General features: G+C 33.8%; 2 protein-coding genes across 4 annotated transcripts; one reads left to right on the forward strand and one right to left on the reverse strand.

The window, feature by feature from the left end:
• Positions 1-5,418: 5,418 nt before the first annotated feature.
• Positions 5,419-9,234, forward strand: LOC115971909 (WAT1-related protein At1g09380-like). Of its 3 annotated transcripts, none has more exons than XM_031092011.1 (7): positions 5,419-5,714; positions 6,980-7,042; positions 7,234-7,350; positions 7,446-7,701; positions 7,969-8,127; positions 8,505-8,656; positions 8,828-9,234. In XM_031092011.1, exons 1-7 carry the CDS (start codon positions 5,539-5,541, stop codon positions 9,036-9,038), a joined length of 1,134 nt encoding a protein of 377 aa, XP_030947871.1. In that variant the 5' UTR covers positions 5,419-5,538; the 3' UTR covers positions 9,039-9,234. The 3 variants fall into 3 exon arrangements, with proteins under 3 accessions (XP_030947871.1, XP_030947873.1, XP_030947872.1); XM_031092013.1 differs by lacking the exon at positions 5,419-5,714 and adding an exon at positions 6,432-6,599; XM_031092012.1 differs by lacking the exon at positions 5,419-5,714 and adding an exon at positions 6,612-6,660.
• Positions 9,235-9,329: 95 nt separating this feature from the next.
• On the reverse strand, positions 9,330-14,370 carry LOC115971910 (transmembrane protein 50 homolog). The gene is made up of 4 exons (XM_031092014.1): positions 14,051-14,370; positions 13,860-13,947; positions 10,398-10,550; positions 9,330-9,697 (listed from the first exon to the last, which is right to left on the reverse strand). The coding sequence occupies exons 1-4, from the start codon at positions 14,181-14,183 to the stop codon at positions 9,664-9,666; spliced, it is 408 nt and encodes a 135-aa protein (XP_030947874.1). The 5' UTR covers positions 14,184-14,370; the 3' UTR covers positions 9,330-9,663.
• Between the last annotated feature and the right edge of the window lie 1,898 nt (positions 14,371-16,268).

Genomic DNA, 16,268 nt, shown 5'->3' on the forward strand with positions numbered 1-16,268 from the left:
GGTTTGAACCCACAATCCCTCTCCCCCACTATTTATCTATCTATAAATAAAATAAAATAACAATGAAGAAGGGTACCATTTTGCGGTTTAAAAAGTTGACAAAAGTTTTGTCGATGTTGTTCGGGGGCCTTTTTCGGTTGCTCGGCCATGTGTTATTCGCTGGATTAGTGACTTTGCTAGGCCCGAGTTGTGTTTGGAGAGTTGTGTCTGAAACTCAACATTGGGCCACGTGGTCCAATGGTTACCAACGTATTTTTAGGCCTACAAAACCATTAATGCTAAAGTTTAAGAATCATGATAATAGTCGAATAAATATATAATATATGTTTGATATAATGGCTTTAATTAATAGTTATAATAGTAGTTGGAATAAAGTAATATGTATTTAAAGGTGAAGTAATCATATACTCAATGATGTAAATTTAAAGTTAAGGAAGTAGAGTCACTTATCTTTGATGGTCTGTAGATCCAGCTATATAACATCAGTGAGTTGACAAGATTCTAGCAGAATGACTCCAGCGATAGAGAGACAGTTTGCCATAATAACTTCAAAATTGAAGGGGAAAAATGGGTGCAACTGAAGGGAGAGAGAATATGTTTAGCTATATGTAGAGGCTAATTAAGCTTGCTCCTTTTATCATGCACTTAAATGAGTTTAAGTTTTGATTAATAGTGGTAAAAGTAGTTAGAATAAAGTAATATGTATTTAAAAATGAAGTAATCATGTACTCAATGATGTAAATTTAAAGATATGGACGCAGAGTCACTTATCTTTATATGGTCTATAGCTCCAACTGTGTAGTATCTGTGAGCTGATAGGATTCCAGCAGAATGACTCTAGCTATAAAAGGGCAGTTTGCCATGATAACTTCAAGATTGAAGGGGGAAAATGGGTGCAACTTGAGGAAGAGAGAGTATGTCCAGCTTTGTATAAAGGCTGGTTAAACTTGCCCCTCTTATCATGCACTTAAATGAGTTTCCCCCTTGATAATGCTCTTTTACTTGTTGTGAAGTTATGAATAGTGTTGTCTTCCATGAGAATGGCTTTTGTATGAAGTATTTGTGCCTTCTAAGAGAAAGGTTTTATGTAAGATAGATTCGTGCCTTCTAGGAGAAATGCTTTGATATGAGATCTTGGTGCCTTTTAGGAGAAATATTTTAGTAATAGAAGTTCATGTCTTCTATGAGAAGGGATTTTAGTATGAGTGCTTGATATCTCTTGAGAAGTGTGGAGATAGTAAAAGATATAAATATTTTGTGGGATGTAGTATATGTAATATGTATGATATATGGAAGTATGAGAGATATGAAGGTTAAAGATAGTAAAAATATGAGATTATAACTGTTGAAGAAGTTGTAGAGATTGCTTTCCAAGAGGAAAGATTTTGCAAGAGAAGAGTATGGAGATGTGTTTAGGTATTTGGAGATAGGAACAATAAGATAGATGTATTTTCTGAATATGGAGAGTAAGAGAATGAGTATAAGAGGAGTAATAGTGTTGTAGTGTGTTTAGTAATGCTGCTGAGATTTTCTGCTGGAGGATGAATGAGGGCTTATGAAGGGTAGTTATAAGCTAAGGGCTGAAAAGTTTAGTTCCTAATTTGGAAACTAAAAACTCAAAAGCTCAGAACTTCATTAAGAGCTTAAGAAGATAATTAGAGGGAGAGAGAAGTTTATAAGAGAGTTGTTCTTCGCTATTGGTGTGTCCTTTTGAGGTGTTGATGAAGGGTTCTATTTATAACTGAGTTTAATGGGGTATTTTAGCAAATAATATCAATCAAAATCTATCTCAATTAGGAATGAATCTTTAGAGAATCCATCTTAAGATTTGGCCAAAAATAATATGTTTAGTTTTAAGGTATTCTTGCTATTTTGGGTAAGAGCTGCTGGGGAAAGAGTAGCAGAAAATGAAAGTATTTTAGCAAGAAAGAGATAGTTACTTTAGTTGGTTTTGGTTTTTAGCCAAATAAGGAAAAATTTGTAATGCTAAGGTTGTTGGGTCAACTGTTACATCTGTTCTGAAAAAGTTGTCCCAGTTGTCAGGAAAAGCTGTGACAACTATCATGAGACAGCTGTCATAAGACAGCTATTGCTTAGGGCAGAAGCAGATGAGGTCAGATGTTAGGCTGATGGGATTTGAGCATTAAAAGGCTAATGATGTCACTTCTAGCCTAGTGTCAAGTACTGAACATACTGCTGGAGTTTTGCTAGAAATGTTTCCTTTTTTGGGTGTTTGTGTTTTTGGTCCAAGGTTCTATTACAACAAGTTTTTAGTAAGTATTAGGACGATTGATTGAAAGTGAATGAAGTTTTAGAGATTTAGTCAAGATCTCATTGTGTTGTGACTTAATCTTGGTGAGCAAGAAGAGCATTTAATGCTCTGCTCTGGCAGCTGGCAAAGAAATATATGGTCTGATTGTGGCAGATAGCAACTGGATATTGGAAATATCATGAATATTTTATGTATTTAGATATTAAAGATAGTCAATCAGATTAGGCCATGTGTTTGAGTTGAATTTTAGTTGAAAGTAGCAATATAGATTTATGTAGAATAATATAATGAAATTTCTAAATCTGTATAGGAACTGCTAGAGATTGAATGAATAGTTATTTGTTCAGCATTTAGATGGCTGAAGATATTGAGTATTTGTCATATAATGAATATTAAGCTTTAGAAAAAGAGAAATGAGAAATTTTATCATTTTAAGTGCTATGTGATAAGAGATGCTTACCATATATTACCCACTACACACGGACTTGTCAAAGTTCAGGGAAATGGAGAAGACATGCTAAGCAACATGTTTCTTTTAACGACTTTAAACCGCTGGAGCTTTACTGAAAATACATTTTGGCCCTCCAAACCACGACTTCCAAAGTTTCCCCAAAGAGACTTATGAGCTTGGATGATAAGCTGAAGATGAGATGACATACCTTGAGTTTTGATGTCATTTTGTGTAAATATGGGCTTTTGTTAAAGAAGCCGCTTGCCATGAGTGTAAGAGAGGTAATATGGGCCGTAAGCTTTGATTCATTGCTTGAGCCCAATTCATACGTTGATATTGATGATGTCGTGGGGTTATGATCCCAATTGACGAAGAGGAAATGTGGACCATGAATCTGCCTCTTGAAGTAAGGATCTTGTGGGCCATGTGAGCACAATCCATGTAGTTGAATGAGATATGAGCCTATTTCGGGCTTTAAAGAGATTTATCAAAAAATCAATAATATGTTGATGTGGCATGGGCTACCAATGAAGTAATGCTATGTGAGCTGAAAAAGAGTCCTCAACAGATGTATTTCATGACATTGTCTAAATATAAAATTTTAACGATATGGAAGAATTGTGTTTGAACCATTTTATGAAAGACCTGGTAAATTAGAGTGAGTTTAATGTTTTAAGAGATACAAATGACCCAAAGGGGACAATAGCAACAACAGTAAAGGTAGAAAAGTGGGAAAAAAAAAAAAAAAAGCCTATATAGAAGAAATATTTTGAACATATGTCCAACTTTACTACCTATCTCAAGTAGCTGAGGCAAAAAGTGGAGCTTAAGACTAATCTCACTAAGTTACTTGTGTGGAAATAAGGAAGAAGCGGGAGTCATATGATTGCAACATGCAAAATCAATAAATCAAGGGGATTTATATGAAATGATAGACATTGTAGTAGAAAAAGGGGACAGAAACTAGGTCCTAGTTAATTGGTGCCTTGACATAGGCTGCAATAAGTGGAGGGGATTTTGATGTACTATTAGCAAGAGGCTCAGGAGCAAAGAGTGCAGAGGGACTAACAGTAGTAGCTTGGTGAGAGGGAATGGTTTTCTTCAAAGATGAGTTGTTTGATTGTAGCCTCTAGAAATAAAGGAGTACAATGCAAAAGATAGGCTCATGTGTGCTCAAAGTCCTCTTGGATAGCCATCATGAAATGAATAAATTTAAGGTGATCCCAATAAGTTGCAACTAGCTTTGCATCTTTTAAACAAGTTAGTTGAAGATATGTAGTAGGCGATTATTCACATAGGTTAGTGACCTGGTAACAAAAATCAACAATAGATTGATTTGAACGTCATATGTTGAAACTCTCTAAAAAAAATGGTCAATATAAATTTGGGTCTTGATTGGATATTGCAATGATGGATTGTGCGAAAGGATTATAACATTTAGGTAAAAAAAATCTCACGCGGTTTCGAGAGTCCTAAACTTTGGCAATAGGCTGTTGATGGAAGAATTGAGGTATTAATAAACCATAATAAATGTAACAGATATAACATATATAACATTTCATGGTTTAGAACTTTATATTAAATATTACAAATTTAAAGATATATCTTGTGTCACATCATTTCAGATTTTAAATGATACGACACTCTATACATTATTAAATCCAGAAAATAAAATATCTATTATGAAATGGAATGATCTTATTCCACCCAATTTATCATTTAAATTCCAATGATTTTTACATGCTAGTACTACCCTTATAGAAAGGTTGCTAGAACAAAATGCTAAAAGGTCAATTCATAATGATCCAATCTTGAAGATTAGTCATCGACAACTAATAAACTTGTATGAGTTGAATACCTTCTTACTGAAATTAGGATAAAAATCATATTAATCCAACATTGAAAGATTAGTATTGTAATATTAATGGCATCAACAACCAATAAACTTGTATGAATTGGATACCACCTTACTGAAATTAGGATCCAATTGAAGAGTGGCTAACTTCAATCACTCATGCCTCAACAAATTTCATAACAAAGTAGCAAACACATATATATGTCATATGAAGTAACATCAAATTTTACTTTTTGAAACAGGGCACATGTGACAATGTTTTAGAATATCCACAGTATAATTCAAATTTTTGAACATCCATGCACAATGCACTGTTTAATTTCGTTGCAGAGGAGACCATCCTTTCTCCAAAGACAGAGAGCTAAGTTCAATGGGTTTTCTTTTTTCCATTTTAATTTTTTTCTCACCTAACCACATTGCACCAATTGGTAAAATCAAAGGTTTAAACAACAAAGTATGATTGCTTGTAATCAAAAGCCAGTGGGCCCAGGACCCATCATTCAAAGTGGGACCCTGTTCTATCTTTATGCTGACATGGCTGAAAAGGAATTTGGTTGCTTGAAGCATGTGAATGTAAAATTGTAACCGAAGTTGGCAAAAGCCTAAAGACAAAACTGAAAGTGCCTTACAATGTTACATTGCTACGTATTTGGCGTCCACTTGTTCACAAATGATAAGCTCTGGTGTTGCAAGAATGCAAGAAATCATTCTCCAACGGTTTCCATCTTTTCCATGCAAGATTATCTTCCAGCTCTCCTCTCTCTCTCTCTCTCTCTCTCTCTCTCTATATATATATATATATATATAAATATATATACACACACCCATGGCCTGCCCATTTCTTATTCTCTAACATCTACGTATCTCTCACTCTCTTTCTCTCTCTTTCTCTTTCTTTTTCTCTCTCTCTTTCTTTAAGAAATTGCTCTATAGGCTTTGAAAAATAGTATACAAGAAACGATGGCTTGGGATCTTGTGCCTTTCTTGGCCATTGCTCTACTGCAAGTGGGCTATGCAGGATTGAACATCATATCAATGCTTGCCATGCAATCTGGCATGAACCCTCTTATTCTCGTCGTTTACCGGCTAGTTTTTGCAACCATAGCAATCGCTCCTTTTGCATATTTTATGGAGTGGTAACTATAAAAGCTCAAGAGTTGATATTTATTCACCATAGCTTTACTTTAGTCACATTTTGCTTGTTTGGTATGGTGGCGTTTAGACTTTTCAAATAGGAATTTCTTTTTGATTTCTTGAATTGGGCTTGATAAGTAACATATAATTTTTTTTCTAGACAGAAAACCAGTCTTCATTAAAAATCAATTAGAGTTTGGGCTAAGAAAACAACAGAAATGAGCAGAAAACAATATGTTGTATATATCTAGTCAAGTTTTTCATTCTTTTGGGCTTTCCTTAAGTAACTTACCAAAAAAGAAAGAGTTTCCTGGTGGAAAGAGAAAGCATTTCAAAAGAAAAGATCTTTAAAAGGTCCTTGAAGATATTGAAACTTCTAACAACATACAAACAAAAACGATTTCACAGTGCGTTACGCAAAAAAGATAAAAGGCAAGTTACATCTGATGTAACTCTTGCTTAGTATTACATCACTAAAAAACTTTTTATTAGATCACTATCTTGAAAATCACACTATTGAGTTATATGTTTTTTATGTTGTTAACATGCATGCCAAATTTCATGTGAACTAATTTTAATTTACTATTTGATTTATAAATTCATGTTCAGTACATAAATTTAAATTTCAAAGAAAAAAAAAACCCTTAAAATTTTATACATAGATAAGATAGTTATTGATTTGTTATTATTTTGATATTCTACAAGCCTATAAGTTATAGAGAGACAAAATAATTCAATAGTGAAATAGAAAGTTATTGAGTAGTACCATGTCACTTCTTCTTGCTAGTGTTAAGGGCCAGCTAGATAGCTAGCGTCTCATGGTTGCCTTGCGTACCACATGATTAGCACATGGAAGTGGATCCTTCCTGGCTATGCAAATTAGAAACGTATGATTAATATGTTTCACCTAATGCTTTCAACTCCTTTTCTCATACCAATCCTCATCAGGTTTTCCTAAAGTTCTTTAAATTCTCATTGGTGCAGTTCCTCTTTTACATGACCACAAATCTTAGCACTTTACTCTCTCTCTCTCTCTCTCTCTCATATTATATGTTGCATGGGAAGCTTGCATATTTTTTGATTCCTCATTTCTATTTAGCATTCAGTTCACAAGTCTATGCTTGTTTATAGAGGCAGAAGTACTCTGTCAACATTTTCTTTAATGGGCTAATCAAGTGCCAGGACATTTCATATCTTTCTGCATAAGTAAATGCTTGTTCATCATTAACTTTAGAACAATATATTGACATTTCATATTTCCCTGCAGGAAGACGAGACCCAAGATAACAATACCTATTTTGTTCCAGTTATTTTTGTGCTCCTTAACAGGGTAAGTTTTCAATTCTATTCCAAATGTAGGAGATGAAATATTTGTTCAATCTTTGCATAGGTAGATTAAATCTTCTAGTCTTTTTTTGTCTGCATGCCCAACACAAACATTTTAATGTGTACATTTTATCTTCTACTCTTTTGGTTTTCTTTTTACAAATTAAGTTGTCCTAAACTACACTTAAAATGCAGGGGAACTGGAAATATGCTCTTTTACCTTGTAGGTTTAAAACACTCAACCCCAACAATTGGTAGTGCATTAAGTAATACACTTCCAGCATTCACTTTCATCCTCGCTGTCCTTTTCAGGTAGTTTATTCAATTTTGTTTGTTCATGAAAATTAAACTTGGTTTCTTTCTTCCAATTCGTATGAATTGAAAGTTTTTGGCTGATGTTTTTGTAGGCAAGAATCTGTGGGAATTAAGACCAAGCCAGGGCAAGCAAAGGTAATAGGGACAATTATATGTGTAGGTGGAGCCCTTTTATTGTCATTCTACCATGGACACACCATTGGTATAAGTGTACCTAGCATGCACTGGACATATGCTGAGAATATGGAAAAGAATAGTTCCACTTCTAGCAGCCATGGAAACGCCATCATTGGCCCCTTGCTCATAATTGCTAGTTCTCTCTCTTGGTCAGTTTGGTTCATAATCCAAGTAAGTTTAGCTCCAATAATTCTATAAACTGCTCAGATGGATCTAACAAATATCACCCAAGTTTTTCTTTTGGTTGTACTATTGGATCATTTGCCAAGTTCTACTTCAAATATTTGGTATATGGTCCATGGCTCAATCAATTACTGAGATTCATACTTAAAAAGTGAGAATAGTTTTATATTGGTTTGTGTCACATTGCGTGCATGGTTCAAGTGCAAATTTTCAGATCTTGATAACTCCTTGTACTAATTCATTTTATAATTTCAGGCAAGAATGAACAAGATTTTTCCAGCTCCTTATACAGGCACCACATTGATGTGTTTCATGGCCAGCATTGAGTGTGGGATCATTGCCTTATTCGCCAAACACGACATTTCTGCATGGTCGTTGAGCAATCCAATGTGGCTTGTTGCATCTCTCTATGCAGTATGCTTCACTCAATTTGCCAACAATAATTTGCAGTATTAGTGTTTCTTTCTTTTCTTTTATTTCTCTTGGGACAATGAATGCTTATTTCCAGGCCTAGGAAATTCTCTCCAAAGAAAGCTGAGTTGACAAGGCTAACAATTTCACTCACCATAATTGGTGTCAAATATCGTTAAGCTAGTGAGCTCTCCATTTTTATGTTTCAAAACACTTCTAGCAGCCATTTCTATTAGGAGTTTGTACACCAAATTAAGTTGTGAGAGTTCTAAAAAGTTTTTTAGTTAGCCAGATGATGTTTCATACAGCCTATAAATTATCAGTTATTTGAACATTCAAGATAGTTTAAGGCCCTAATTTAATAATCATGCTGATTTCAGGGGATTTTCTGTTCTGCACTAGCATTTGTCATCACTTCCTGGGCTATCCAGGTGAAAGGTCCTCTCTATGTCTCGGTGTTCAGCCCCTTGTTGCTTGTTATCGTGGCTATTTCCAGCTGGGCCCTGCTTCATGAGAAATTATATGTTGGAACGTACGTATAAAAAGAAAAAAAAAAATTACTTACTAATTTGTTATTATTTTGAATTCATTTGAATCTGAGTTTTAATTTCAGCTTGTTGCTTGGTTATTATTATTTTGAATTCATGTTTATAACAAGTTTAATCAGCATATTTTTTTTACTAAACCTATATGTTTAATTCAGTGCTTTAGGGTCTATTCTAATCGTCCTGGGGCTCTTTGCTGTTCTATGGGGGAAGAATAAGGAGATGAAACGGATTAGTGCTATTGAAGAGATAGAAGCAGCAAAGCTAGATGATGCCATGATCCAGAAGGACGACTTGGAACTGCAGGTGATTGCTGATGATGACAATCTTTATGTTACAACAAGAAAGGAGAAGCATCAAGAAAATTAATCCAGTTCGGCATTTATTCAAGAAAAGGAAACAGTTGCACAACATTTCTTGTCACGACTCGTGACTCTCTATTTACTTTGTTGTAAAGGTAATAATGGCTTCCACATTCCATGAGGACTCCAATGAATCTTAAATTGAGAAGTTATTTCTGTAATCCGTGAAATGCATGCTTGTGTTAATGATTTTGAGTTTTCAATGGTGTTGTTGCCTTTGCTGGCTCATGTTTCTGGTTCATAGTAAGGATGATTTGTTTGGCAAAAAAAGGGTAAACACAAAAAAGACAGCTTATGGATACTCCATCCAGTTTTATTACAATTATAATATAACGTTCCAGAGTAGTTTTGTTACTCCACAATAAATATGTTATACAATCAAACATACGGCCAAAGATTTTCAACAGAACAGCATGAAAATGTTAAGGAAAGTAAAATCTACACCAGTCATCACAAATTCAAGAGTTGCCTTGGGTTTACTTTGATGCTCAAGATTGTTACCAAAACACACATTTACATAAGGTGAACTATTTTCCATCTCATTGATTGAATAAGTAAAAAGATACATGTACAAATGGCTACCCCACTTGTAATTTCAAGCACCAAATGGAAAGCATATGATTCACATTAGTTTACTCTGGGTGAGAAGTCCAATAAATCAGCCCACTGCAAGAAACAAAATTTGAGTTAGTGAAAAAACTAGCCAGTAGCACAACATTCTAAACATTACAGTGATGTATAAATATAGCTTCAGAACTGAAAGCAGTGTGATGCACGTGTGTGTGTGTGAGAGAGAGAGAGAAAGAGATGATCATCTTAGACCCACAAGGCAGCAAAACCCTTCTAAGTTATCATGAGTGTGCTCAGAAACGAGTTATCATCAATGTGCTCAAACACGGCGTTGAGTTGCAAGTTGACTGATATTTAGGGTGAAAACAAAGTCATTTAAACCAAAAGGAATTTTTTAACAAGATTAAAATTTAATTCTATTGAAGAAAAAGCCAGCCAGCAAACCTAATTACTGAAAAAATATTCTCAAAACAAAAAATTCTTTGGTAAGCTCCACATGCACCCGGTGGGTTTTGAACCCACAACCTTACCCTCCACCCATTCTTCTTATTCAAGGAAGAAGTGTCCTTTGAACTAGAACTCATTGGCAAATCAATACTCCCAAAGATGCTCTCAAAACTAGGAAAAGCAGAGGGAAAAAATTTGGCTAAAAAGTACTTATACATCACCTAAAAATACATACTTGAAAAGGCAGTACTGATATGGTAATGTGCTCTTAAAGTTGTCCCTTCACATTTATAACTAGGAGAAAAAGTACACAAATAAATCAATCTTAAGCTGAAAGACCTTTTTTTACCTGATCAACACAAACACACATTGCAAGACACCCGCAGTTCCTGTCCACACAGAAGGGCCAGTTGTTACAAGTGAATCTTGTATTAATAGGCCCACTGATGCCGCTAGAGATACAAATGACACAACATATGCGAAGAAAAGCCAAAGTTTCAATCTGTTGCAATAATGGAAGGATTAGCAGCCATCGACCCACTCAAAGAAAAAAGAAGAGGGTGCAATTTCTCATGTCAAATAAATCTAGGAATAATGCAATAGAACAGATACCCACACCACAATGGAGAGATCAGTGCTTCAAAATTATTTATTAAAAAAAAAAATCTAAGGGAGATAATTTTGGTTGAATTTCATCTGATTAAGGCATAAAAATCTTAAAGATGTCTGCACTTTCACCCAACCAATCAGAGGTCAAATCACAGTATACAGATCACTGGCTCATTGCTTAATTTACCTAAGTCAGTCATTGCTTGGTCTGACAGGAGAAAGAAGAGAATTTTTTTATAAATAAAACTTTATGTGGAACAAAAAGAAGAGAATTTTAAACCATCATACTCCAATGACAAAAGTCACATGAAAGATTAAACCCAAAATCATTCCCACATCATTTTTGTTTTATTTAATGCTTATGTAACATGAGTGTACATAAATAAACATCTGATATATATTCTTATAAGTTTATTCACATATCCATACATACTACGAATATGTATTGAAATAATTATATAAAACAATAGGCATAGACATGTGTTTAACTACAATGGACTTTTTTGATAAGTTTTATGGCAATAAAACTACCTCAGGAATATTACAAAGCACAAGATAGCTTAAAGAATTGCTATTAAAGGAATTAGACGCAAAGAGAAATGGAATTCATAAATTCCGTTAAGGTGCCACTGTCATTGAGACCCACAACCATGGACCACCCACAAAGTATTCTAAGAAACAAGAGCTTCAATTACATCTCCGACACTTCCACATTTTCAAAAGTATGAAAATTTCATTCCCTCCACAAAAGCCATATCAAACACAACAGAGAGAAGTTCCACACACCAAATGAGCATTTCCCAAACCAATTCTACCAACCAACTTGTAAATCCATCACTCTACACAGCATAGCCCAGTGTTCTCCAAAGAGACTGAAAACATAGCCCCATAGTTCACAAGCAAACTCACACTACAGTAAGAGAAGATCCCACAACTCCCCACTATGATGGACTTGATCTTGTTTTATCACAAATCTTTTTAAAATCAATGCCAGTATTTTTCCCACATTAAGAACAAACTGAAGTGCCTATCAGGTTTTTTTTTCCCGTTCACTTTCCTTCATTGGCTTCCCTTAATGACTCACTCCCAAGTAACCGGACTACTAGTGGAACTTATTCTTTTTGATAAATAACATTACTAAAAACAGAAAAAAGTGCCACCCAAGTACACTAACTGTATACAGAGGGACACACAGGACAAGAAAGAAAACAAGAAATCTAAAAATAAAAAAATAAAATTCTAGGAAAATCTCAAGGAGGCCAAATAATCTAGGAACCCCAAACATGAAAAGCTCAAAGCATGCTGAACTCCTGTTGGCAAGGGTTGTCTGGTCAGCATAAAATAGCCTCATTGGGAATGCAAGTTCACATTGCAAGATATGGAAAGGCAGAATAATAGAATTTTTGACAGTGTTAAGAAGTCTATATCAAGATCAAGTATGCTTTTTTGTGTTCTTTGTTTGAACATAACCTTGTTATTGGCAGGGTATCTTGTATTTCCTTTGTACAGTTTGTGGATTTCTCAAACCTTATATTGTAATTAATTGTATTTGATTTCTTATTTCATCAATAAAATTTGTAAGTGAATAAACACCACTAACACTAACTATTTTTCCTCTACACATTTTTTTAATTTTCTAGAACTTCATAATTCTTAAAAGCATTTTCTATATACCTATAGTGTACTAAGGTCATAACCCATTATTTGTGTTTATCTTACTTGTCAAAAAATAACATCTTTCTTGATTTCTCCATGTAATTGATGAGGTTATGCACTTCCAAAACAATATGCATAATTCACTTGATTGGACAAGTTATGATTCTTAGGTACTATGAAAGAATCTTAAGGTATGGATTTATCTTCATTTCTTTCAGCTTTTCCAACTTCATTTGAACATGAAAAAACGAGACTTCAACAAGGGAACATACTCAAGAACGTTTTTATGAGATCATTTGGAAATTTTTTGACCTCTACAAGATACGTAGTTTTCCAAAAGAATTGATTATAAAAAATAATAAAATCTAAAAAATATATGAATAAATTGGACCATTTGCTAGTATGCATTTTTATAGCTAATATATGCAACTATTCAACAAATAAAAGCCCCAGATGCATTAAAAGCCTGCACCCCCTCCTAACTCCTAATTACAAAATCTTATTACATAATGTACAACCAGGTACTAAATAACGATGTTCTGTGTTTATATGTGTGCATGCATGCACTAACGGACCTAACAATTAAGGTCCCCTAATTGACCCCATATTCTCATGAAGAGTGACTGTTGAATTTCAACTGTCTGCCTAACAACAACCCTCCTAAATTCTGTACTTGAGATTGGTTGCCCAACAATTGAGACAATTTTTATGAAATGGATGGAGTTTGCACTCTCGCACCTTCGAATTTCCAAGGACAAATGCCTCAGCAACCCATATCCAAAGCCTGCTCTTATTCCTCCTACTTTTAACCTTTCTAATCCCTTTAAAAAAACTAATCCACACTCAAGTAAAATGTCTAGCTGACTCTCACCACACACAATTGAGTCTTTGTCTTCAGCATTCGAATTTCTAGATTAGCATTCAACCAATATAATTAAACTTCCATCAATCGGTAAAACCTAGACACTACCTTGAAAAATCAGCAGTACATTTGTTGCCCGTATTCAAAATCTTCATTACACATCACCACTACTTCAAGAACACATATTCTAAAAAACCAATACCAATTTCTTTTAAATTTACAATAATTTTTTTCATTGCATGTAACTAGTATGGGTATGGACCACTGCATCAAGTCCCCAGATTCTTTTTATTATTATTATAAGTAATCATCAAATTTGTTAATGAAACAGGTTACGCATGCTCATGAAGATGAACACTTATGAACAAAAAAGAAAATGAGTCAACGAACCCCAAAATTCTAAAAGACCCAAAACAATTTTTACATTCCTTTATGATAAATCTTAGTGCAATTAGCTATTATAGACATGAAATCTTAAATTTCTGGCCAATAGTACCACAACATTGTTTATCGGTGCTCTCATTTTGATGTTTAACATCATTATATAGCATTCAGATTGAACTTCAAAATTCAATGACACATTTGAACTCGGATTGAAATATCAATGACAATTCTCGAGCAAAAAAATCACAAAATCCAAAAATAGACAAATAATAAACAGAGAGAGAGAGAGAAATTACAGACCTCCACTCGCCTTCTTCGTAGGGAGAGTAATCGATGTCTTCTTTCCTAACGCAATTGAACATCAGAGCCGCAAAAGAAGCAAAAAATCCTACGAAACCAACGACAACAAACAATCGAATCAAACCAAACCCTAATTAACACAATCGATATAATTACACAGAAACCAACAAAAAAAAAAGAGAGAGACTGACCAGGAAGGTAGTGGACGAAGGAGACCGAGACGGAGCTGCAAACGACGGCGTCCACCCAGAACCACCACCCGGCGCCGAATACGGCGCCCGCCACTCCTGGCCCGAATATTGCCCACAGCTCCGACAAATCCATTTCTGCGACTTTTGGAGCGATAAGAATTGTTGGATTTTGTTTGTTACTTTTTAAGAGCTGAGCTGATCCACTTCCAAGCCTAATGTGATGAATACTGAGAATTTGCTGCACTTCCTTCCCAGTATTCTATCCTTTCTTTTCTACTGTTATTTCTGTTTTCCTCTGTATTCCATTTTTATCTTTACCTTATATATATTTTGTCCTAGTAAAATAATAAATAAATAGCAGCCTCATCGCTCTTTTTTATTTTGAGATTAATGTAATTTTTCAATTTAAATTTATTTATTGTTAACGAGATTTTGAGATTAATGTAATTTTTCAATTTAAATTTATTTATTGTTAACGAGGTTATATAGGAAATAAATTTTAAAAAATTAAAGGTATGTTTGGTAACTGTTTTTCTCTTTATTTTCTGTTTCTAAAAGTAATTTTTTATTTTTGAGACTAAGGTTCCGTTTGAGAAGGGAATGAAATGAAATGGAATTGAATAAAAGGAATATTTTTAGAATATTCTTCCCTCCTCTTATTTGAGAGTTTTAACGGAGGGAATGGAATGTCTATTCCCTCGTTTGGGAGTTTAAGTAGGAGGGAATGCTCATTCCTCCATTTTCCCTCAAAATCTCAAATTTTTGTTCCCCTCAAAATTAGGAGGAATAGGAGGAAATGAATTTAAGTTTAATGAAATTTTTGTTAAAATCCCTAAAATACCCCTTTAATATCAACCTTTTTTTTCTCATTCAGCCGTAAGAAAAATAAAACTATAATTCTTGCACAATATTGTCCGTCCTCTACAAAGTGAAGCTGCTGCCGCTGGTCTTCTTTTTTTTTTCTTTTTTTTTTGTCTACTGCAATTTTCAGATATTGCTCAAAATAAGTATGTTTATCTTTTTCTTTTTCTTTTCGATTGTTTGCTAGTCTTTTTTTTATTTTTATTTTATGAACTATTTGCTAATGATTCATGAGAGTGATATATAGTGTTTTTGTACACCTAAAAACCAAAACAAACTACATTTTGTACAACTAAAAACCTTGAAAGTGAAAAGAAGCGAAAAAACCTTGAAAGTGAAAAGAAACGAAAACTATTGTTACCTGTACAGCTAAAAAAAAATTGTATTTAGAAATTTGAAAGTGAGAATTGTTGGAAAACTGCTGTAGAACTGCTGTGAATTTGAAACTGAGAATCGCTAGAGAACTCAAATTTTCTTTTTACTCTGTTTCCTCTTTGATTCTTCTATTATTTATGAAGCAAGTGGTGTGTTACGTACACTTGCAGTTTTAAGTCAACCATCCAATTAGTTAATAGCTCCAAGGCTTCACCATGTGTATGGTTAAGAGGAAATGTCTACAAAAGCTAGTGTACAAGTTTAGACAAAAGATAGGTGTGTGGTTAAGAAAAAAGCAAGAGTAAAAAATAATTTAAATGAGAAGAAACTGGAAAGTAATGCACTGTTGCAGAAAATCATACACTGAGTTAGCATAGAAATTTTTTTTTTTACTATTAATGCTGAACATGAAAATGATTCAGCCTAGAATCGAGTAACATGACTCTGCCCAAATTCAAATCAAGGCATTTCATTGAATATATTCTTAACCAAAAATAATTCAAACAAATTTATTGCCCACTACTTATTCATGAAATCACAACAGAATTCTTGCAATGCAAATAACAAAACTAATATCAGACCAAGATAGTTCCCTTTTCTATCCATCAATCTATGTTATAATTTATCAACGTCAATTCCCTTTCTGTCTAAACAAAATATATACATAATATATTTTATGCATTTGTTTACAACTTATTAAGATGTTAAAGCTAGTGTACAAGAACAGGTGTGTGGTTAAGAAAAAAACAAGAGTAACAAAAAATTTAAAATGAGAAGAAAATAAAATGAAAAGTATTTTAATTAAAATAATAGTAGTTTAGAACTTTAATAAGTTGGAGTAGATTATTTTTAATATAAATTTTTTTATGCCTGAAGCCTACATATTTTTTATGGAAAATCCAACATATAAAGAGACGTTCTTTGGTTGCCCAGATCATGAGCGCAAATGTATCTTATTGACACTGATGTCTAGGCCTAAAAA

The sequence above is a fragment of the Quercus lobata genome, chromosome 12, assembly GCF_001633185.2.
Source record: "Quercus lobata isolate SW786 chromosome 12, ValleyOak3.0 Primary Assembly, whole genome shotgun sequence".
Lineage (NCBI taxonomy): Eukaryota > Viridiplantae > Streptophyta > Magnoliopsida > Fagales > Fagaceae > Quercus > Quercus lobata.

Coding starts and splice junctions, on each gene's coding strand:
- LOC115971910 (XM_031092014.1), bottom strand. CDS start 14,183: ATGGATTTGTCGGAGCTGTGGGCAATATTCGGGCCAGGAGTGGCGGGC. Junction 10,551..13,859: donor TACGAAGAAGGCGAGTGGAG/GTCTGTAATTTC, acceptor TTATTGCAACAG/ATTGAAACTTTGGCTTTTCT. Junction 9,698..10,397: donor TGTGTGTTTGTGTTGATCAG/GTAAAAAAAGGT, acceptor TGTTTCTTGCAG/TGGGCTGATTTATTGGACTT.
- LOC115971909 (XM_031092011.1), top strand. CDS start 5,539: ATGGCTTGGGATCTTGTGCCTTTCTTGGCCATTGCTCTACTGCAAGTG. Junction 5,715..6,979: donor TTTGCATATTTTATGGAGTG/GTAACTATAAAA, acceptor ATTTCCCTGCAG/GAAGACGAGACCCAAGATAA. Junction 7,043..7,233: donor TTTTTGTGCTCCTTAACAGG/GTAAGTTTTCAA, acceptor CTTAAAATGCAG/GGGAACTGGAAATATGCTCT.